Source organism: Salvia miltiorrhiza, chromosome 1, assembly GCF_028751815.1.
Source record: "Salvia miltiorrhiza cultivar Shanhuang (shh) chromosome 1, IMPLAD_Smil_shh, whole genome shotgun sequence".
NCBI lineage: Eukaryota > Viridiplantae > Streptophyta > Magnoliopsida > Lamiales > Lamiaceae > Salvia > Salvia miltiorrhiza.
The window spans coordinates 49,514,164-49,538,011 of NC_080387.1; the positions used below are offsets into that span (position 1 = coordinate 49,514,164).

General features: G+C 34.3%; 3 protein-coding genes across 4 annotated transcripts; 1 reads left to right on the forward strand and 2 right to left on the reverse strand.

Annotated features, from left to right (window-relative positions):
• Positions 1 to 1,788: 1,788 nt before the first annotated feature.
• On the reverse strand, positions 1,789 to 6,145 carry LOC131009330 (uncharacterized). Its single transcript, XM_057936634.1, has 13 exons — positions 5,710 to 6,145; positions 5,480 to 5,563; positions 5,339 to 5,382; positions 4,963 to 5,172; positions 4,382 to 4,416; positions 3,798 to 4,066; positions 3,460 to 3,730; positions 3,206 to 3,379; positions 3,022 to 3,129; positions 2,849 to 2,918; positions 2,671 to 2,778; positions 2,513 to 2,602; positions 1,789 to 1,988 (listed from the first exon to the last, which is right to left on the reverse strand). Exons 1-12 carry the CDS (start codon positions 6,143 to 6,145, stop codon positions 2,522 to 2,524), a joined length of 1,890 nt encoding a protein of 629 aa, XP_057792617.1. The 3' UTR covers positions 1,789 to 1,988; positions 2,513 to 2,521.
• A 3,044-nt stretch (positions 6,146 to 9,189) lies between these two features.
• Positions 9,190 to 13,027, forward strand: LOC130989718 (beta-glucuronosyltransferase GlcAT14C-like). 2 transcript variants are annotated; one of them, XM_057913793.1, is made up of 6 exons: positions 9,190 to 9,225; positions 9,350 to 9,417; positions 9,775 to 11,897; positions 11,975 to 12,050; positions 12,133 to 12,248; positions 12,320 to 13,027. In XM_057913793.1, exons 3-6 carry the CDS (start codon positions 11,348 to 11,350, stop codon positions 12,850 to 12,852), a joined length of 1,275 nt encoding a protein of 424 aa, XP_057769776.1. In that variant the 5' UTR covers positions 9,190 to 9,225; positions 9,350 to 9,417; positions 9,775 to 11,347; the 3' UTR covers positions 12,853 to 13,027. The 2 variants fall into 2 exon arrangements, with proteins under 2 accessions (XP_057769776.1, XP_057769782.1); XM_057913799.1 differs by lacking the exon at positions 9,350 to 9,417 and having other exon boundaries at positions 9,191 to 9,225.
• A 4,000-nt stretch (positions 13,028 to 17,027) lies between these two features.
• Positions 17,028 to 18,250, reverse strand: LOC130989730 (B-box zinc finger protein 32-like). The gene has a single exon (XM_057913812.1). The coding sequence runs from the start codon at positions 17,841 to 17,843 to the stop codon at positions 17,121 to 17,123; it is 723 nt and encodes a 240-aa protein (XP_057769795.1). The 5' UTR covers positions 17,844 to 18,250; the 3' UTR covers positions 17,028 to 17,120.
• Positions 18,251 to 23,848: the final 5,598 nt, after the last annotated feature.

Below are 23,848 nucleotides of genomic sequence, written 5' to 3' on the forward strand. Positions count from 1 at the left end.
TCAGTAGATTAAGCCAAAAATAGCCTATAGGTGTATTCCCCCCCCCCCATACACCTATTCGAGACCCTCAGGACCTAACACTATTAATTACTCCTTCCGTCCCACGAATTTTGACACTTTTGGATTCGGCACGGAATTAAGGAGTTGTATATTAGTGTTTTAAGTGTGTAGTTAATAAAATATAAAAGTGATAAAGTAGGAGAGATAAGGTAATAAAATTGATAAAGTAGGAGGGAGAGAGTAATAAAAGTGATAAAGTAGGAGAAAGAAGGTAATAATTATCACCCAAAATGGAAGCGTGTCAAGATTCGTGGGACGACCCAAAAAGGAAAACGTGTCAAGATTCGTGGGACGGATTGAGTATATTTTATATCCATTCATGGCTAATATTTACAACAAAACACTACCATTTAACACATCAAGTTTGATTTGTCTATTTTTCCAATCAATTTTAGAGAATTTTTTTTCCTTTATAATATTTATTCAGTGTAATGTTGATATTTCTTGAAATATTTTTGAAATATTCTTTTTTTTTTTTATTTTTTTAAGAAATATTTGTGTTTTAATGTCTTAATAATATAAATCATATGTTGTGAAACTGTTTTGTTTTTTCAGTTCCTATTTTTTGTAGTATGTAATGTAAATTTTCAATTTGATTTGATTACTTTGTATTTTTTTTATGTATCACTTATAAATTCATTTGTACAATTCTATAATACTCCTGTCATGTATTACAAATACGCATGAATAATCGAACCCTGCGAAGCATGATAAGCTTATAATCATTATATTAGTACGTTAAATGTTTAACAATTTACAGTGACATGTTTTATTAGTTTGTTAAGTTTATGTTATTTTTGTCTCATTTTTGTTTCTAATTATATATCTGCTTATTATACAATATATTTTGTTATATACTTACAAGAGAGAATAGCCAAAACTCCTAAAAACATACTAAATCACACGTTTTCTCGCCAATTTGCAATTAAGGTAACAATTATTTAGTCTTATTATGAATGTGAAATAAATAATTATGAACAGTGTATTCACTGTTCCAATCCATGAAGTAGATCTCTGCAAATCTTCATGGGCGAGATTGTATTTAAAATCTTTCATTTTTCCTCATAAAATTTCTTCAATAACTTTACAAATTTTCTACCGGAACCTCTTGCCAACGGCATCGCCATTCAACGGCGACAATAGCACCACCACCACAACCCTTTCTCTCATCTCCTGCTTCCACTACTACAAAAAAGCTCATAGACTACGTTTTTTAGTCGTAGTCTATGAGATTTAACAATCGTAGTACTAGATGGTGTAGTCTATTCCCATCAATATAGACTACGTTGATTAAACCGTAGTCTATAGTTACTTGAGATCACACTTTTAGACGCACATACACTACGTGAATCAGATGTAATCTATATGCAATCATATACGACACGTGGAAACCGTAGTTAATTATGTTCAGCAATGTAGTGTATTGGATGAATAAACTACGGTTTGTCAACTAGAAATGGTAGTCTATAGTATTTATAGACTACAACAATGGATATTTATGACTACGGTATTCTATTTAGATTGATAGTCTTTGCGGTATTTATACTACGATTATATTGATCAATTACCACACTAAAACACCGTAGTAAATTAGTTGCAAAGACTACAGTGGTCATTATGTAGTCTACTATTCAATTTAACATGTAGTTAAATCTATTGTTTTTAATTTGTAATTTAAAATTATTTTTATTTATTAAAAATTAACAAAAAATGAAAAACAAATATTGATGCACCAAAAAATTAAAATTGTCATATATACTTTCACAATATATCATAATCTGATAAATGAACACTGAAATGAAGCTAATATACGACATGAGATTAAATATATCAAAATAAAGAAAGTACAATATTTTTTTCAAAAACAAGAATCTTCGTGGAAAATTCAGCAAAAGTCTCTTATATTTTAGCTTCGCTTCCAGCATATCCTGGCACAAAATTAAATAACATCTGTCATGAAAACAAATAAACCAATCATGTCAACAAAGTTTTTCTTACACTTCAAACAAAATTCCAACTAATTGCACAACATATATTACTTTAAAAGTATATTTCTTTCATTAAAATCAATAGACCAAATAAAAGTATAGTATACATATATATATATATATATAGAGAGAGTTGGGCTATAATAAAAACACATCTTTTTGTAAAAACTAAAAACGGCTGAATTCTATGTAGAACACTTATGAGTTGGCTGTGTAACTGTATGAATTGCGAAATGTATGAATTCTATGTAGAACACGTATGAATTTCGCAATTCATACAATTACACAGCTAATTCATAGGTGTTCTACATAGAATTCATACAATTTAGTCGTTTTTAGTTTTTACAAAAAGATGTGTTTTTATTATAGTCCATCCCTATATATATATATATATATATATATATATATATATATATATATATAACACAAATTCATATTAGTACACCAAAGTTGCAGAATATTACCTCTACTTTTTATATGTAACTAAGAATGAGATTCGCCCACTCGACACGAACTTCATCAATATCCTCTTTAGTATAACTCCGATTGTCAAACTATATAAAAGATAAACTATTGTTTAATATGAAATATGTATAATGGAGATTTAAGTCAAATTACTTACATGTGGATGTAGGCAAATGCGACCATTCCTCATAAGCTCTTCAATAATTTCTTTCATGTAACGCATCACGAAAAATCCACATTGCACGGAATCAGGTAGTCTTGGAGACTACATAAAAGTGATAAGGATTAGTAGGTAAAAGATTATAATTAAATACAATAATTTTATTTCTCATTACCTTTATAATATCCCAAGTAGGTTGTTTTTTACCTCTTTTTCCCAATTTGGCATTGAATATAAAAATAGCCCTTTAAACAAAAAACAAAAATTTAAAAGTCAGTTATCCATCCAATAAAAAACTCAGCTATCCATTCAATAAAAAATATGGAACAACAAATATTTAAATCTTACGTGTTGACAATAGTTTTCCAACTATCATCAATGTGCTTATGACTAATTGGGTCCAAATTATATATTATTTCTTTGTGAGGATCAACAACTGTAAGAATCCAATGTTTCCTACTCCATACAAAGAAAATATTAGACATATCATGAAAAAAAAATTGATTTACTAGGTTACAGTACCTAGACTTACCTGATATTGCATGGAACTATGACAAGTTGATCAGAGGACACATTCTCAAGCCTATTTGCCAAAGCATGTATCCGTTCATCGTGTGGGGCATTGGGCACATATGATACTTCAAATGGATTAACAAATCGACATCGATGAAGAGCACTATTGTCCTTCAATCTCTTATATAAGTGGCTAAAAAAGTGGAAAAAAAATTAACTCATTAGAAATGATTTGTTAGTTTTAAAATTAATATAGAGAAAGCAAGTGCTTACCAGATGTACAGTACTATGCAATTTCCTGTGATTGGCTCCAAATCACAAAATGGGATGATGTCTTCACAAACTACGAAAACTTCAAAAGGCTTACCAAAGGTGTCATTATCAAATGGTATCAAAATTGTTTCTTGTCCTGTGCTCATGGATTTCTCAGCATGTAGATACAATCCTTTCAATGACGGAAGCAAAGAATCATAACATTTCACCATCCTTTCCTTAACAACCCGGCTTTCTACTCTTTTATTCTTGGCAGAAACGATAGTCAAATCTTGTAAGATGTCAAGTTTTAATTAAATAATTTTACAACTAAATATCGTATAAATTGAAGAACAATACCTGTAAAATATCGACTTTGTCAACGAATAACACCTCGTCCTCATCCTCCTCATTTTCCTTCTCTTCCTCCAAGTCCTCATCCATTAAATGCCATGGTTGTTTAACAGAGCAACTTCCCTTGTCTTCATCATCTGTTTGCCTTTTCATTGCTGCTTCCAATTTTCCAAGTCTATCCTCTAGTAGATTGATCTTTTGATTTTGTTCAACTATCTGCTTTCTTGCCTCCACTAATTCATCTTCTTTCCCTTTGTCTCCTCTCCTTAGGATGCTTAAAAAACATAGTAGGAGTTACATAACTGCCAATAGCTCTAACGCGGCCAGCGTGTTCACGAGACTCTAGTGCACATGTAAGCAAATCTTCATTCGGACTTTGTGCCTTGAATTCTCCTTCTTCTTTTTTTCGTAAGAAATCATCCTATCAGTTAGCCAGAGTGAAGTTCATATCAGAATGTCAATTCTATAATGCAACAAGTACGATAAAAGTATATGTGTTGAACTTACTATTCTTTGTACGGTATTATTTAAATTCTCATCTTCTATGTCACCGTTCTTAGGCACTCGTACTTTCTTCCACATTATACACCTGTCTACTTCATCGTCACCGCATAATTCGTGCTTCTGGAGTTAATCACATGAACATGAGTAAATAACCAAAACTGGAAAACCTAAGTTTGTCCAAAATATCCATCACACATTGTAAGGAAATCTAGATATAATTTCATTGTGAGAACGGGCAAAGAGCTAGGATAACCAAACCTGAGTGGTGCTCATGTAGATACTCTTCAATAACGAAGTACCAAAACATATCAAGAATAAACATACATGCCAGAAAAGCAGATTCTTGATTTCAAATACAAAATACTTGACAAACACATGGGGCATTCATGAATGTAATATTTTTTTTTCAAGTAATAGAATAAAATTTGTATTTGTAAAATTTTGTAGGAATACATACCATTTTTTCAGCCAAACCTGCATAGCCTCTTCGTGAAAGCCTATGTGGATATATGTTCTTCTTCACTCTTTGTGTCTGCCCCTCACTCCATTTTTAGAATATAAATTATATTATTATTTAAAAAACTGAATAAGACATAAAAATATTTATTATGAGAATTAGTTTGGTATAATGCATAATGTTAACGGATGATATGTTAACTGGATTACCTCAAATTTTTCTGTTATTCTACTCATCACAAATTGAGACCAGTCTTCACGAAGAATACCACTACCTGGTGGTGGATTCTTCAGCTTGGCAGGATCGCCTTTGTAGGGAGCAATATATTTTTTGTATAAATTTGATTTCCATTGTCTCCACTTTACACCTGCAGATTCCGAGCACCCTGCCTTCCAATTCTTATCAACCTCATATCCTATCTAATATACAAAAAGGGGGAATTTGGACAAGTTATGATTTGATTCTCATATTAAAATAACGAACAATTAATGACTATTATTTTGTGCATACTTACAGTCACATCACATGTTCCCATATAACGTCTTTCACTTCTGTTGGCACCATTTTCCAAGATTCATAACATACCTTCACCTCTTGTCGAGCAAGGACACCAATATAACTTTGCATTTCTGTTGCGACAGAACCACATGGTTGTCCACGATGGTTAAATTCAACTAAATTTTTGATCCCTTTGGCTTTTCGCTTTGCCAATGGTATCAATATTACCTTTCCTCTGCGTGCTTGATTTTGTGTCTTTGGAATCCACCCCGGTGTCATCACTCTCTTTAGTAACCATAGTTACCACAAAACCTAATAAAGCAACAATGCAAATTAATTTACAAACAACATAAAAATATAATCAACAGAAAAAGATAAAATTAAACATCACAAAAACACAACTATTTTATATTTACCAGTTTATTAATTTTACGGGTTGTTCACCCAAATTCCATCACAGTCTTCACGAACATATGGTAATTCATTTTCATCATGTTCATCATTTAAACTCATGTTTGGAAACCCCTTTGTAACAGCTTGATGACAAAGAGAAATATCTTCAAAATCACTATCATCGGTGATAGTAGTATACTCTTTACGGGGACATGAAAGTACCACAGACCATAGAGGATCATGAGGGTCATCAACGTAGAACACTTGTTTAGCTTGATGTCCCAAAATAAAAGAATCGAGTTTGAACCCAATTCTTTTAAAGTTCACTAAGGTAAAACCAAGATCATCTACTCTCATGCCATTTTTATTATTCACCCAATCACATTTGAACACTACAACTCGAAAGGCTTGGTAGTCTAGCTCCCAAATTTCTTGAATTACCCCATAGAACACCATATCTGTGACAATTGGTTTTTTGTCCTTTGCACTTGAAACTTGCATCGTCTTTGCAACTAAGCTGACTCCGGAATTTTGAACAGCACGTAGACTATCACGTTTTTTGTATTATAAGTAACACCATTAATTAAATAGCTTTGATATTTTAATACTTCTTTGCTAGGTCCACGCGCCATCCACTTTAACTTCGTTGAGATTTCAGAAGTGGAACTCATTCGACTTGAGGAATGTTCTGATACAGTTCCAAGCTTCAAAAGAAATTATAATTAATAAGTGCTTAGTTGTAAAAGTAGTGGTTAATATTTTATAAACTATAGAACTTACACGTTCACGAAACCAACTAATGAAGGTTTTGTTATGCTCAACTTGCAAAGATTTTATAGAATTAACTTTGGCAGGACACGTTTTCTTCAGATACGCCTTATGCTCCCTATGCAAATAAAACCATGAAGGTAGTCAAGACTTATGTCTTAAAATAAAGAAAAACAATATCAAGTTTGACGACATACTCTATGTATGGATCAATCTCAACAACATTGTTCAATACATATCGATGTGATTGCTCTCACTCCTCAATACTGATTATTTGGTGTTGAGCACTTGATAAAGGCTTGGTTTGGCTTACTTGCAGATTACCAGATGGGATTCCAATTGTGTGGACATTGGATAAGTAATATGCGCAAAATTCCACTGCCTCTTCAGCAATATAGCACTCCGCAATACATCCTTCAGGTCTATTACGATTACGCACATATCCTTTGAGGATTTTCATAAATCTTTCAAAGGGATACATCCATCTATACCAAATTGGCCCACACAATCTAACCTCCCACACAAGGTGAACCACCAAATGAACCATTATATCAAAAAACGATGGAGGAAATTCCTTTTCAAGCAAGCACAATGTCGTCACAATATCTCTTTCAATCTCACACAACTTTGACACATCAATAACTTTCTGACATAACTCATTGAAGAATAAACAAAGCCTAGTTATTGTATACCTCACATGTTTTGGTAAAACACCACGGATGGCAACTGGAAGCAATTGTTGCATTAAATAGTGGTAATCATGAGACTTGAGTCCAATGAGTTTCAAATCCTTTATGGACACCAAGCTAGCTACATTAGATGAGTAACCCACAGGCACCTTCATTCCATGCAAAGAGTTGCATACACTCCTTTTCTGCTTCATTTGACAATTTAATTGCACCGCCGTTTGTTGGCTACAACCGTAAAAATGCGATTTTTTTTGTCTTATTCACATGAACTATTTTAACAGTAAATTGACTGTTGAGATTACATCTGCATTTATGGACTTAAGAATACAATTTTTTTTAGGGCAAAGAGACTTTGGCTTCAAGACTTTATATAGACAGACACACACACACATTATTGTTATTGTATTTATAATCTGAAAAGGAAATTAGACGTTATTAATGGGATGAAGGGATTATAAAAGAATTAATTTAAATGATAATTTGTTGAAGGTTGATATTTTTTTATTGAAATTATTTGAAACTTAATAAATTCGAATTGTGATGAATTAAAACTTATTTAATGATAATTATTTATTAATTAGTATTTATTTAGTAGTTGATTTGTGATAGTATACTTTAATTAGTGTCTATAAAGAAAAAAAATATTTTAAAAATCACCAACATTTTACAAATAGTTTCAATAAAAAAAAATATTCATTCAAAAAAGTATCATCAATTTTTTTTTTGTATTAGTTATTACTAATTAATTGTATCAGCTATTATTAATATATTAGTGTGTGTTAGTATATTAATTAGTTTATTTTTCTAATTTAAAAGCTATAGTACATTCTTCATAAGAATAAATATCTACTCCCTCCGTCCACGAAATGAGTACCCATTTGTGGACGGCACGGGTTTTAAGAAATGTATGGAGTGTAGTGTAAATAGTTTAAGGGTCCCACTTTTTGAGTGTATTAATTAAAAAGATGTGTGGGGTACACTTGCCAAAAAGGGAAATGGGTACTCATTTCGTGGACGGACGAAAAAGGAAATATGGGTACTCATTTCGTGGACGGAGGGAGTATTATTTAAAGATGTTTAAATATTTATTTTTAAATAGATATCACTATGTAACCCATATGAGAAAGTATGGTTCGTCAAGTGACCAGCGACAAGAGCCACTTGATTGTATCGCATAATAGTATGCATATAATTGAAAAAGAATATGCATAAAGATAAATATAAATAGGGATGTCAATCGGGCCAATACACAAGGTTTCGAGCTAGCCCTATCGGGTTACATATTATTCCGAAACATCGGGCCGCGGGTCGAAACTTTTGAAACCGTAACCGATCCGGGGCTATTAGCGGTTCTGGTTTCGGAACCGACCCGTGGTCAACGGTCCGGGCCGAAACCATTGATCTCGGGTCGGTTTCAGGCCGGAACCGCCAATTTTGATTAGCTCATGGCAACACTATAAGCCAGTAATAGTGTTACATAAGTTGCAAAATAATACTGCATAAAATTTCTATCCGGATTCGAATCCTGGAGGTTGCGAAAATTTTATATAATTAATTGAATTTTGTTATGCAATCGTTACAAGCATTTTATGCAACACATATTGTCACAGCCCAAAACCATTTATTTTCTTTATATAATTTATTTGAAAATTATTATAATTTTAAGCTATAATATTTGCAGAAAATTATTATAATTTTATGTATTTGTACGATTTATAGCATTTTAAATTTTAAATTATATAAGTTGAATTTTTAAGTTATAAGTTAAACAATATATATATATATATATACACGAAACTTACACACACATATATATATATATATTTATCTAGAAAAACAAAACAATAAAATAATTTAATAAATGTGTAAATTTGTATGTATCAGTACACGAAAACAATAAATATGTATTTAGTTATAGATAATATCATCTATTTATATTATTGCATAAGGTATACGTGGAGTTTTCTTAAATAAATAACTAAGCCAACCTACAAAGCCTACATAATGACTCATCAAGCCTACACTTTATATTCATTGTATTTTAAATTTGAAACTAGTATAAATAGACGAAAATTGGGGTGACAGTTCCGTCATCACTAACTAAATATTTGATAATACACTAAGGTAATTTTCTTACCTTGCTAGTTCTTATACTATAATTTAGTGATATATTAACACACGCACACACGCACGAGTATGTATATTTATAATAATTAAGTTTTTCTATTCTTTTATTAATTGTAATTAGGTGCGGGCAACTAAAACGTCGATTTTGATTTGAATTACTCAAGTTGATTTTCAAAGCTCAAATTTCAGGTGTGAGATTTATTTCAGTACATGCTGTGGTTAATTCTTGTCCATTTTAATAATATGTGTTTACCATATGTGTTATGACGTATATTTTGAGGATATCGCTATGGGCCCGTAAATAGGGTCCAGGACTTCACCGTCCTTGGGTTGCCACAATGCGATTTGAGGTAGATTTTGAGGATGTCGCCAGGGGCCCGTAAATAGGGTCCGGGACTTTAATAGTCCTTGGATTGCCACAGTGCGAATATTGAGGATATATATGAAGTGACCGTATGTGTTTACTGTGTTATTATCTTGGACAATAATTGCATGTTCCCACACTGAGTGTACTCTGTATGCTCATCCCATACTTAATATTTTCAGGTTTTAAAGGCCGGAGGCGCGTGGAAGGTCGAATGGCGAATCAAATGTTTTGAGTTTAGTTTCACTTAAAAATATTATGTTTAGTAAAGTATTTTTAAATAAGATATTTATTTCTTTATTTTCACATTAAATATTTATTTATAGTCATGATTTTTCCGCGTGCGTATTCATTTAAATTTAAAATGGATTTGGGTGTCACACATATATTGGATTATGCAATCATTCTCACCACATTTGTCCAATCTCATTTAATATTTTCTCTCTCTCTCTCTCTCTCTCTCTCTCTCTCTCTCTCTATATATATATATATATATATATATATATATGTCCGCGTACAGTACGTACACGAAATCAAATATTTTCACTTAATATTTGTGTTTAATTTTTTGTCATAATATAATATATTAGATTTATTCGTTTATATTATATATTTTATTAAATTTTCAATTTGATTTGATTACTCTGTATTTTTTTTGTATCACTTAAATACATTTATAAATTTTTATAATACGTATGAATAATCGGACCGTGCGAAGCACGGGTATAATACTAGTTTAGTCGAATAAACATATCGCTATAGCCTATAGGTTTCACAAAATGAAAAAAAAGCATCTCAATCCAACAAAACTAGTAGTATTAGTTTGATCCAAAAAAAAAAACATATTTATATCTTTTAGTGAAAATCATGTATATACTTTTATGAAACTATGTAACGTTATCTCTTGCATTTGATTTTGGAGTTTGGCCTAAAAAGCTTCTATAATATATTTAAAACTGGCCCAATTCATAATTTCAGAAATGGGTTTTAGGTGTCTAACAAAAAAAATAAAATAAAAAATCCAATTCCTTGGGTGAATTTATAACTAACCAATTCGTTAAAAGTTGGTATAGGTTATGTATAGTAATTGAGTCCAATTTCGAATAATTTTGTAGCAATTGAGAGAAATTTTGACCAGATTCACAAGAATTTATTAAAATAGCATATTCATGCAGTAAAATGGATAATGTCCTCTTCTTCATGCATAAAAAGTAAATACACAAAACAATCGTATCTAAAAAAAACTAATCAAATAAAATCAAATTCTAAAATAATAGCAAGAAATTTCTGAAATCCAAACAATAATATAAAAAAAAAATCCGCCTGAATTTATGACAATTTCACTTTGAAGTAAATGCATTTAATAATCTTAATTAAAAAGGGGCTGTACTTCATGATTAATCACACCAGAAAAACAATTATTTTAGGTTCACTCTATAACATAGATCCACCTGTCTACTATGATAGACTAGTATCCATTATTCAACTGCATGGACTTTGATTATTCTTCACAACCACCACCTTTTTCTTTGATTAATTTCTTTATATTTTTCCCTTTGTTTGCTTCCATCTCAAGATTTTTCAAACCATGATGTTGATGATTAATTTGTTGGCCTGTCATCCAGCCAGACACCTAAAAGCCTAATCATAACTTCCCCAACCAGATTAGATTCTTCAAAATTTTGCATTTCCCCATTTTCTCAATCAAAAAAATTCAAGAAAATGATCATGAATTCATAAGTGGTAATTACCAAGATGAAGATGAATAAGTTGAAGTTATTGCCAATGATCCCTTGTTCCAATAAATCATGCTTTCTGAGCTCTGTAGTGGCTCTAATGGTGCTAGTAGTGACACTGTCACATCTCTGTGATCAAACCAAGAGATTATCATCCAAATACACCACAATTAGTCACACACATTTGCAGCCTAGGAGGGCACCTTCAAAGGGGCCTAATGCACCTCCAATCTTGGCCTACTGGATCCTCGGAACGAAGGGCGAAAACCGGAGGATGATGAGGCTTTTGAAGGCCATCTACCATCCAAGAAACCACTACCTTCTGCAGCTTGATTCATCTGCTTCTCATCATGAGAGATTGGAGCTATCCATTTGGGCTCATTCTGAGATGGTGTTTGAACAGTTTGGGAATGTTGATGTTGTTGGGAAGAGCTATGCTGTGAACCCAATGGCTGCATCAGGATTGGCTGCAGTGCTCCATGCCGCGGCCTTGATCCTCAGGCTGCGCGAGGATTGGGATTGGTTCGTGCCGTTGAGCACCTCAGATTATCCAATCTTGCCTCAAGATGGTATCTTTTTTCTTCCCTGTTTATGATCTCAAGTGTTGAGTGGTTTAGTATGAATTAATTGTGTATGTTTGCTGCAGATATTCTCTATGCTTTTAGTTCACTGCCTAAAGATGTCATTTTTATGGGATACAACAATGCTACTTCCTTTCAAAAGTAAGCACAAGTTAACTCTCTCTCTCTCTCTCTCTCTTTGATTTTGCTTATTTGATCACACTTGAGTAAATGATATTTGTAGGAGGCAAAGTGCTAGGCAGATTGTTGTGGATCCAAGTCTATACCTCACAAAGAAGGCTTCCATTTTCTATGCTGTAGAAACTAGAGAAAAGCCAGATGCATTTGAGATATTTGGAGGTTAGTTTGGTTTCATTCATCTTCAAACATCTACAAAAAACCATCCAAAATCAATTTCTTGATTGGTGCAGGTTCACCTTGGATGGTGCTAACAAGAGGCTTCTTGGAGCATTGTGTGAATGGATTGGACAACCTTCCTAGGAAGTTACTAATGTACTTCAACAATGTTGTCTTCCCACTTCAATCCTACTTCCAAACTGTCCTATGCAACACTCCCCACTTCCAAAACAACATCTTGGTGAACAATGACTTAAGGCATACTGAGGCACACTTGTCACACACCCATCCTTCACCAGCAGCAATCTTCGCGACGCCATTCAGAAAAGACGACCCTCGGATGCAAGAGATCGATGAGAAGCTTCTCAATCGCGGCCGTGGCAAGTTTGTGCCCGGGAAATGGTGCAATCAAACAGGGCTAGTGAATCACACTAGTGCAGTGAGAAGTGGTCAATATTTGTGTTCAATTTGGGGAGATATTGATGCTGTGCAGCCAAGTGTTAAAGGGATTGAGTTGAAAGACTTCTTTTTGAGAGGTGTGGGAGAGAAGAATATGGCAAGTAGCCAGTGCACAAGCTATGTCATGCATGAAGCTACAAAGATTTAATGTAACATAATGATGGTTTTGTCAATAGTTTAAGATAGTTTGCAGCATATTTTTTTTTTAAAAAAATTGAGATTTAATTTGAGGGCCTAACTTCTTGCAGTAGTATGCAAGATTGTTTAGAATTAGTCAATTCTATTTCAAATGATAATAGTAGAATTGTCAATCATGATCTCAACCAAATTTTATACAGACTTGGACCAAGTTTTCATAACTCGAAATAAAAAATTATGTTGGGCCGGGCCAACTCGTCACAAAAAGTTTATAGATGGGGTCCGGCCCGAAAGCGCATGCTCTTCGAGAGGCCAATATCATACAAAAAAATATAATCGATTTTTAGAGAATCGGTCATCAGGTTATTTGATCATTTATTAAAAGAGTTAGATTGATATGAGGGGCAAGGATAGCTAATATTTCGTGGAGTTAGATTAATAAATATGAAGCATATGAAATATGAACATATGTTATTCCATAAAATCGAACACAATTTTGTATTCGTTTTATCTACAAACAATCATTCCTTTGTCATATGAAATCATAATTATACTTAATTCATAATAATTTTTAGCAATACTCAACTTTATAGCCAACCAATTTGATTCCAAAAGAGGAACAATGAGTTGTATTCCACCAAGTGTAAGTAAATTGTTCACCACATGATTCATCCATATTTTGTTGCATACATAAAATGTGCAATAAAATGAGAACTACTTAATGCAATGTTCAATATGCCCCTATATTCATATCTATTTGCAATATAGCATTCAGATATTATATCGAACGAAATAAAGCATTCAGATATTATCATCCATGATACCAAAATTCCAAAATAGGATACAAGATATTTTCTTGAGGAGTAGCATGCACATGACATTTGGTGGATCACATTTAACATGTGTGGAATTCATTGGCTTAAGGCAGTTAGTTTGGTACAAGTAATTATATCATTGCCACCAACATTTACCTAACTTCCCTAAAGTAGGGGCACAATTTTTAGCTAATAATAAAAAATGGTATAATGTGGCAAACTTATAGCTGTTTCAAGTTATTAACCACATGCTATAAAGGTGATATGCTCTCTTTGTTAGGTTCAAGTAGACATATAATTAAGTGAAGCCCTTCTACAACCATCACTTTGGAGTCCCTCTTTCATCGTGTTTATGTATCGTCTAATATTATACTTTATCTGAAAATATATGTATTTTTCACATGTTGATATAAAGAGTTTAGAAAAAATTATACTCCATAAACCGTGAAAATAAAGAAAACCTCTTTACGAGGAAGCACGTTAACACAAATAAAAAGAAACCTATCTAGTCTAAGCACAATAGAATAGATTAACTATATTTTACCAAACCAAAGTATGCTTATAGCATCATGATATTCATTTCAACGTTATCTGATTTTGATATTAATGTATATGTATAAAAAGTAAATTGCAAAAAACAATTTCTCTCTCTCATACAAGTGGGAAAAAATCTAATCACATTGTTAATATCCTGGCTCCACGTGTTAGGTTATAGACTATAGAAACGTATATATTACTATTAAGTATTAAGTTGTCCTAACCATAAATATCTAACCATATAATATAATAAGTGGGACAGAAAAATTACTAGACTTTTAAATTGAACTATTGAGAATGGTATGCATAATTTTTGGCCGTGAATAACTTGAGATTGAAAAAAGGAAGAATATTGTAACCACAAGCCAAAAAAATAATAGTAAATTTTGATTCCATTTTTGAATAAATATATTAAAGTGAGTGATGACCTCTCAACTACTTAAAAAAAGCATGGCATTTTGAACCACAATTACATTGTGTGGCCAATTCTTGTGCAGTTACTACGCTCCTATTTTGTCCCAATTTAAATAACTATCCAACACTCAACATTTCATACTACCAATTTTCATTCACCACGCAACGCAAATTCTATACTATTTTTTTTGTTGTAGCATTTATAATTCATTTTTTATATACACATTATATATATATCATGATGCAAATTATATAAATAAAAATAATGTTAAGTCATTATAAAAATTTTAATTACATGTCAAAATAAAAATGATATCAAGTCATTAATTATATGAATCTTAATTACATGTGTGTGTTGACGTAATAATAAAATAATTAATATTTGAAGTTAAGATCTCAAGTAAGTTCGAATTACCCACACTTTATTTTATTAATTAATACTCCTATTTGTTATTTTATCCAAAACAATATTATTAAGGGTTAATGACACCTAAATTGCTCAACTATTTTTAAATTCTGGTTTGGATACCATACTTCAATGTCTATAAAGGAAAATAGTACTAAACTTTCAATTTAATCTGCGATAGCAACTTCGTCCAATTTCCGGGGACTTAAGTGATTACGTGGATGACGAAAATCCGATGTGGACTCGCTGACGCTTAAATGAAACACAGTCGTTTCGTTAATTGTGATACGTCGTTGTTTTGAACAAAAACAGCTTCTCTTCTCCTTCGGTCGGAAAGCAGCCTAACGGCCACTGCTGGTGCTGCTCTTCTCTTTCTCCAGATCTGGCGATGCTATCGTCGTCTCTTCGCTGGCCGCCGTGGCGCAGTAGCGCCCGACGGCGTTATCAGACGACTCCGCCCCGCCGTCTCTCCAACTGTCCAGAAGCCATTTCCCCAAACGAGGACTCACTGACCAATTCTTCTTTAAGCCAAAGAATGAGGGAAGAAAGAACAGTTCAAAACAAAAACAATCGCATATATTTGATTAAAAATTTCAGAAACACAGAACACCCAAATCAAAAATCTCTTTACATCTGTGAAATTCTTTATGTTACCTTCGGTGAGTGTGAGGGTCGAGAAAATAATTAGGGGAGGGGAAGGCTATCGGAGCTTCGACTCGGGCTGATGAGGCCGCGGTTGCCGGCGCTCTATGTGTGCCCGCAGCCGCTGACTACTCACGGTCAAGACAGATGGAGTCGGAGCAAGGTGGCGCAGACAAAGGTGACCGGAGGCAGAATGACGCGACCCAAGGCTGTGGTGATTGATTGGGTTGGGGATCTAGGGCTCAACGGCGGCTCTGTCATCGTTTCATCTGGAGCAGGGAAGAGATGATATACAGAGAGAGAGATAGAGAAGGAAGGTCAGAGGGAGATTCGGCAGCAGTTGGCGGCCGGTGTCCGGCGTCCGCTACTGCCGCCAGATGAGAAGGGAGAGAAAATGGGTGGTATGTGTGAATGTGTATGTAATGTTGAAGAAGAAAAGGGATATTAATTTGACACATGTGTGCTGCGTGTAATTCTTGGACGACACATGGATGCTAATGCAACATTAATTTGACATGTATGCAAAATTCCCAAATTACCCTCGTCGGAAATTGGCCGGAATCTCTAAATCAGATTAAATTGATAGTGTAGGAATTTCTATGACACACTTTGAAGTTTGGTATCCAAATCAGAATTTGACTATAGTTAAGTAATTTAGGCGCCATTAACCCTATTAGTAATCATATTAATATATTTGACTATAATAATTCAACGATATTGTGGGAGGGCCAATTTCACACTCGTTTTACCAACACAATTAATTACTATATTTTGTTGAAGTAATTCTTATAAGCATTTGTGAATGCTATAGTTGGTTAAAAAGGATTATAGGAGTATGTTCAATTTGGAGGTAATGCACACACATATATATTAATGTTACAAGCATTATTTGCAAAGTATTTTAATTACTATCGTTTATATTAGTATATAGTTTGGAAACTTACTAATGACTTTTTTAAGTCGAACCAATCTAGTATGTACATTGCAAATGGAATTTTTTTTGGATAAATTACACATAGCAAATAGAATTTCATCAATCATAAGGTGGATCATGTTATTCATGTACAAATACATTTTGTTCATTAAAGTTGTGCAATTTATAGCAATGGAATACATTTCAGTTAATAAAACGTTTCCTCTTTAATTAATATTCACATAAATGTTGATATGTGTCGATTATAATTCAAAAAATGTTCTGCAATTTTGTGCTTCTAGTTCTATTGCTTCATTATGTCGAATGAATTAATCTCAAGACAAATTGTCAAATACTCCATAATTACTTGCACATCACAATGGATGGAATTAATCCTAACTTGTAGATACTACTAAAACAAAAAAAACTAATTCAAGAATTAAACTTGAAAAAGCAAATAAAACGAAAGCTTAGATAAAATTAAAAATATTTTCTTAAACCATTAATTTCCATCCAGAAAAAAGAAAATACAGAAAGAGAGCGCCATGAACCTAGCACTCAGCCCATCCCTCTTCCAGTTGAGGCCGGCGCCGGTTGTCCACTTCACCTCCTCTCACACCTCGCTCCAATTTCGACACGGCGGCTACTATAATCTTCGCCGGCACGCCGGAGATCTCCTCCAACCGTTTCAGAACCCTCCACGTCAGCACCGACCTCTCAAGGCTGAGCCGCAGCCCGAGCCACATCGCAGCCGCCAAGCACACGCGGAACGGCAGGGCCGTCCACCGATCGCCGCACGAATTCAACGCTCTGCAAGCCGTCCGTGCAGCCGAGCCGGTCTCCATCCCGAGCTTGCCGCACCAATCGGCGAAAACACCCTCCGCCGCTTTGAGACGACCCACCCGCGGCCTCGACGACGTCCGCCGCCGCGAGGAGGAGGACGAGTCGCCGGAGTAAACCTTCTCCGGCGGCGAGGTGGTGGTGCTGGAGGCGCACGCGGAGGAGCTGGTTGACGAGATCGAGCCGAGGTCGTCCTCCTCTGCCGACTCTGGCGGGCAGGAGCGGCAGTTGGCGGAGGGGCGGGGGCCTACGCCGGCGACCAAATCGGCGGTGAAGCTCCTGCAATTGGAGCAGACGCCGAGGCGGACGTGGCGCGCGACGAGGAAGTTCGCCTCATGGACCTTGGCGTCGCATGTCCAGCAGAGGAATGCGGCGTCGGAGGGGCAGAAGACGGCAGCCTTCGCATTGCAGAGCTCGCACAGCCGCACCTTCATCGTCGAGATCACTGATTTCAATTACTTTTTTTTTTCTTTTTCTTTTTTTGAGATGAGGGCTTAACGAGTGAAAGTGGATAGGAGAGAGAGACGAGAATTAAGGCAGCGATGAAAGAATCTGAGGCTCAGTGTTTGTGTGTGTGAGAGAGTGGGAGATTCATATATATATATATATAGAGAGAGAGAGAGAGAGAGATGGCAATGCAGAGAGAGAGAGAGAGGCGGAGAATGAGTAATCAACACATTAAGAAAAATGGGATACGATAAATACACCACATATATATAGTATCGTATGTGTGTTTATTTTCACACACATTAAGTGTGTGGGTGGAATTATTTAGTTGGAAGAAAAATTGAGTTTTGTGGAATTGAATCGCGGAAGAAAATGAAAGAAAGCAAATCCCACCACATACAAACATGTGTACTTATTTTATTCTCTCTCTCTCTTGGAAGTCCACCACACACACATCTTACACACAAACATGACACACACAATACACACAATCTTTTAAATATTTCTTTTTCTTCATCAATCCCTGTCCACAAAAACCTCGTTACACTCGAACAACAACTCTTCCTAGTCATTTTCTTTTTCTCTTTTGCACTTACGCCCTTTTCTTTTTCTTCTCTTTTCTTTCACACCACTGTTATTATATTTAGTCCGAATAAAGTTTTTTTTTTTGAGAACTTAGTCCGAATAAAGTTATGGGTATTAATATCATCCATTAATTGGCATATTATATAACCATAGGAAAGATTTAAATTTATTTTACAAAATACTATGGCCACATACTTTTACAATGGGATTTATCTACAATTTACGTGAATAAAATGGTATGAATAAAAGATATTAACTTTGATGATATATATTACCACATGTAATTAGTTAATTGATAATTTAAAATGGCCATATGATGCGACGAACGTAACCACAGCTTACAAAAAACAAGACACAGAGCAGGGGCGGATCCAGGATTTGAGGTCAGGGGGACTGAATTTGTTGATTTACGTCTGAAGACATTTACACGTATTAGAAATTGATATTGGGCTCATTCCTCTCTTAAAAGGTCTTATAAAGGAGATGGTTGTCTAACCATATAAAGTGGCTCATGCAACTATCTCCAACCAATGTGGGACACTTTAACAACACGAGACGGAAGCCCCCGAAATAATTTTTTTTTAGCATTCCGTACACTTCATTTTCATGTATTTTTTTAACAATCACTTAATATAATAGATAATTGTTTGCAATTCAATTAATTCTACGTAGATTGAAAGCATATAAAACATACTTTTAGGCATTTAAAAAAAATCATTTTCTAAACAAATAAACTAATTTTCTTTGTTAATAATTAGTAATGTTACTTTTAACTTTAGAATTGACTCAAATTCAACATTAAAATTTAATAAAAAAAATAGGATAAAAATAACATAAACGTAACAAATAAATGTACAATGTCAGGCAATTAATATGGATGGTTGAGTATATTTTTCTTCTATTTCTTATTTATATATATATAAACCTCAAGAAATGGCAGGGGGCTTCAGCCACTGTGTACACTTTAATTGGCAAGGTATAACATAATCTTGGATTTTAAAAAAAAGTAATGCCTTATTTGGAATTGTTAGAGTCAATGTTGTCTCCGACAATGTTGGGACCAATGTTGATAACATACGTGTTTTCAATGTTGGGTGGAATGTTGATAACATTCATGGTGTCAACATTTCTGGGTTTTCAACCAACATTCCGGAGTCTGCCTTGACTCCATATTTTGACTCTCCATTGGTATTTGTATATATTTAATCTTTACCTTCCTTTCACGTTTTCTTATTCTTTGGTTGTGGAATAAAGGTTTTATGCTTGTTGACCACGTTTTTAATAAGTGGAAAGGTGGTTTATCATGGTCCAAAGTAGTGGGCTGTTAGTTCCTATTTTTCAGGACCCATGATCTCTCAACCAACATTCCAGACTGGTCGACTGACAGTTTTCGGAGGTGGATTGCGGCGGTTATAGGAAGCTTCTGGAAGTGGGAAGTGGAGGAAACTAACCACGACATGAAGGTCTATAAAAGCAGCAAGAAGCCTCATTCATCCTGACGTTTTGGGAGTGAGTTTTCACCGACCTAACATTCGCTCACAGCCATTTCGTCATTTTCCTGCTGCAAACGTGTCACCGGTTCTTCAAGGATTGCTTTGACGAAGTAGACTTAGGCAGTCAATCTGTAAAGTCTATCTTTGTATCGACGGGACGTCGAGGGCAAGATTTGAAGTGCAAGGCCATTGGAGCGTAGCATGTTGTTTGCTTTGTCCGATTAACTTTTGTTATTCGGCTGTGTTTGGGTTCTGTCATCTGTGTTGTATCAACATTGTAGTACTGAAAGTAGATAGGTTGGTTTATTTTAGGCAGATATTCTGTAAAGATAGATCTCCAAGAAGATCCAAATTTGTACTTTGTATTGTTGATTCAACATAGTGGATTTAGCCTTGAGGCACTCACGGGTTATTTATAATCCGTGAAAAAAGTATTCCTGTGTGTTTATACTTTCCTCTGCATGTTGGTTATAATGTTATTAACATTCTGTTGATAACATTTCTTCCAACATTACTCTTTTCTTTACACAATTTTACTTTGTTGGTAATTTGAGGCACTAAACTCTTTCAGGGATTATTTTATTGATAAAATTGTTGTAAATTAATATGCAAAATTATTTTTTAATAAACTCAATTATAGATTCATAGTAGATTGTCAAATTCTCAGTGATATTTCTTCTTTTATAAAATGAGAGATCTGAATCTCAATTCCCATGCTTTCTTTTTCTTTTTTCCTCTATTTTCTATGTAAAATTCTGTTTCTTAAGGCTTTCAAGAAAGCTAGAGGCAAGGTGATGGTCCAGATGCATCTCTTGCCGAAGGAGGGTGACTAGCGCTGGATCCCCCCGCGAAGGGGTCTGCTTCGTTTAGATGTGGATGTCTCAATCCAAGAAGATAGTGGAGCGATGGGGTCGATTTCCTGGTCAGAGATTCTGATGGTTCGATCTGTGCAGCTATGGCACGTCGGGTGGGGAGGACTGAGACTATTTTGATGGGAAAGCTTCATGCTTTGTTGCTTGGAGTTGGTTTCTACATGGAGAACGATCTGGGTCCGATTGAGGTGTTCTTGGATTCACTCCTAGAGTTTCATGTTCTCCAGGAACATCACCGTGGCATGGATTCGTTGAATGATGGGCTCTTTGAGGCTTTTTGTCGAATTAAAGAGAGTGTTTTTTTGAGTTCTTTCATGTTCGTAGAGAGGACAATCGTGCCGCTCATGTTTTAGCAAATTTCGCTGCTTTGTCGGATGATTCAAAGATATGGAAGTCGAATTTTTCAATCTGGCTCACAGGTGTTGCTCATCGTGATTTGATATAATATATTGTTTCGGTTAAAAAAAAAAGACTCAAGAGGGAATTAGAAGCTAATATAGGGCATGAGAAACGAAATATTGGAGAGTTGGGGTAGTGAAGTGTGAATAGTGAGAGTGTGTAGAAAATATCTAGAGGTTTTTGTTTATTATGATGATGGAGTGGGCGACACGTGGCGCAAATGTATCTTCTAAACGTATATGGCTACGCAGCATTATTGTCCTTTTCTTTTCCACATCTTCCAATTCTACCCTTAAGCCTCGCCAACTTTTCGCACCTCAAAATCGTATAAATATTTTATGTTGTTTGCTACTTTGCTTCATTAATGAATTTTTAACATATTATTCCTTAAAAAACGGTGATTAAGATATTACAAAAGGAAACTTATTCATTTTGAATTATAATACTAATGTTTTTAGTGAATTTAAGTGCAAGTGTTTCTGCATTTACTATGAAAATGATACTCAATTTTTTTTATTCAAGGGGTAACTTTTTTACGGACACAAATATAAGAACTTGAGAAATTTTTTTCACATTAGACAAAGATTCATCCCAAAGATATAATGTATTCAAACCTTTAGCCTAAGAAGCCAGCTTCTGAGCAATAACATTATTTTGTCCCCTTCGATCAAATTAAAATACTCCCTCCCTCAATCTATAAAGAGTATGTGGTATAAAGAGTGTGTGGTGGAGTGTAGGACACGAGCTCTAATGAAAAAATTGGTAGATGTGATTTTAGTATTAAATGGTAGTATGAGGTTCACCAAATTGAAGTAAAGAGTGGGTATTGAGTAAATATTGAATGTGAATGAGATTTAAAGTATAAAGTAAGTTTCCAAAAAAGGAAAACACACAATCTTTATGGACAGACGAAAATAGTAATAAACACACAATCTTTGTGGACGGAGGGAGTACGCCAATACTGTAGAAAATAATTATATGGTATATTTTGCTATGGCTGAAAAAGAAAATTGTGGGTTTTTATTGCCACAATTAAGAAATTTATATCCTAATTCCTAGCTGCAATTTTGCTTATCTATATATTATATAAAAACACAGTTTAGAACAGTTATTTTTTCCCGGCAATTTTTTAAAAACACGGTTATTCTAGCAATTTTCTCTCACACTCTTCCACTCTCTCACACGTTCTCCCAACAATCACGGTTACAACAATTTATGTGTAATTTGATCATTTATGTGATGTATTTAGCAAAATCTCCGCTACTCTGAGGCTTTCAGTATCTTCTGCCGCAATGGATTGCGTCATCACAAAACAGTGAAGAAATCCTCCCTGCGGTGATTGAGGGGCAGTACCCGAAGATGACCTTGAAATTTTGCATCAATTCTGTAGATTCAGGGAATGCATTCCGATGTGTTTAGGTTAGAGAAGGGCAGTATATATCGTGAAGCATCAATGATTGCTAGAGAAGAAGGCATGAGAGCGTTTTGGAAATGAAATTTGGTCACGATCGCGCACCATCTTTCCTATTCTTCCATAAGCTTTTATGCATTTGAACGCTACAAGAATGTTGTTACAGTTGTTCTGTAAAGAACTTATGTTTTTTAGTAAATTATTCACGTATCAAGTGTTTCGTGTGTGTTATTGACTAATCTTTTGCACTTTTTGTTTGTTTGTTTAATAGATGTTACTTTATTACAAGTTACTTTAGGAGTTGAAGGCCAAGGAGAAAATATCAGTACAGATTTAGGTGGTGGTCTGGTTGCAGTAACTGCCGTTTCATCTACCTATCCTTTGATCTTGTGCGGACACGTTTTACAGCGCAGGTGAACAAACAGAGTGTGCTTAGTGTTGACTGTTGAATGGGGATATTCACTTCTATTAGGATTTGTTACTCCTGCGATATGCTTAGTTTTTTCTTAATTGGTATGCTTGAACTTTTGGCATTTCAATTTCCATATTTTCATGAAACCTATATACTTTTCTCAATGTGGTTTCATTCATATAAAGTTAAATTGCTTCAATTCAGTTTTTATTTGTCATTATATGTGTTTGTGTGTGTGTGTGGAAAACTTTCATTGGGTATATATATACTTTTCTAGGACTCAATTACATAAGTTTATTTGGTTATCCAAATTGTTATTTATTTTGTGAGTTCTTCCTTTATGATATAATATATGGTGGTCTTATAACTTTAACTCTGAAGTTCATATGTTGTAAATGATTAATCATTTGCATGTATTTAAGTAATCTAAAAATTTTCACTTCTTAATATGTATATATGTTCCCATCAGAAGAAGCATTTACTGATGTTGATTCTGTGTCCTTTGCACTGGGAATAAAAACCAAATTTTTGTTTATGATGGAAAGAAATTTATAGTGAAACTCCCGTTTGATGGTAAGGTTTGATCATTTTAATTTAAGACAACATTGATGAGATTTGTGTCATTTAGAGATAGATGTTGTGGATAATAAAACATGAAAAATTTTGGTTTTGGCCAACCACCTTCCTAGATGACGTGCTTAAGAGTTGAACATAAAATTAAAAGTGTGTCAACTGATGATATTTATAAGCTTAGTGTTGAAATTACAGAGAAAGCATATCAAGTGTTGTGTGCTACCAAATTAAATGGCAATTTGGATGG

Coding starts and splice junctions, on each gene's coding strand:
- LOC131009330 (XM_057936634.1), bottom strand. CDS start 6,145: ATGCAAGTTTCAAGTGCAAAGGACAAAAAACCAATTGTCACAGATATG. Junction 5,383..5,479: donor ATCAAGCACGCAGAGGAAAG/GTAATATTGATA, acceptor CTGTCGCAACAG/AAATGCAAAGTTATATTGGT. Junction 4,067..4,381: donor GGTGACGATGAAGTAGACAG/GTGTATAATGTG, acceptor ATGTTTTTTAAG/CATCCTAAGGAGAGGAGACA.
- LOC130989718 (XM_057913793.1), top strand. CDS start 11,348: ATGAAGATGAATAAGTTGAAGTTATTGCCAATGATCCCTTGTTCCAAT. Junction 11,898..11,974: donor TCCAATCTTGCCTCAAGATG/GTATCTTTTTTC, acceptor TGTTTGCTGCAG/ATATTCTCTATGCTTTTAGT. Junction 12,051..12,132: donor AATGCTACTTCCTTTCAAAA/GTAAGCACAAGT, acceptor TGATATTTGTAG/GAGGCAAAGTGCTAGGCAGA.
- LOC130989730 (XM_057913812.1), bottom strand. CDS start 17,843: ATGAAGGTGCGGCTGTGCGAGCTCTGCAATGCGAAGGCTGCCGTCTTC.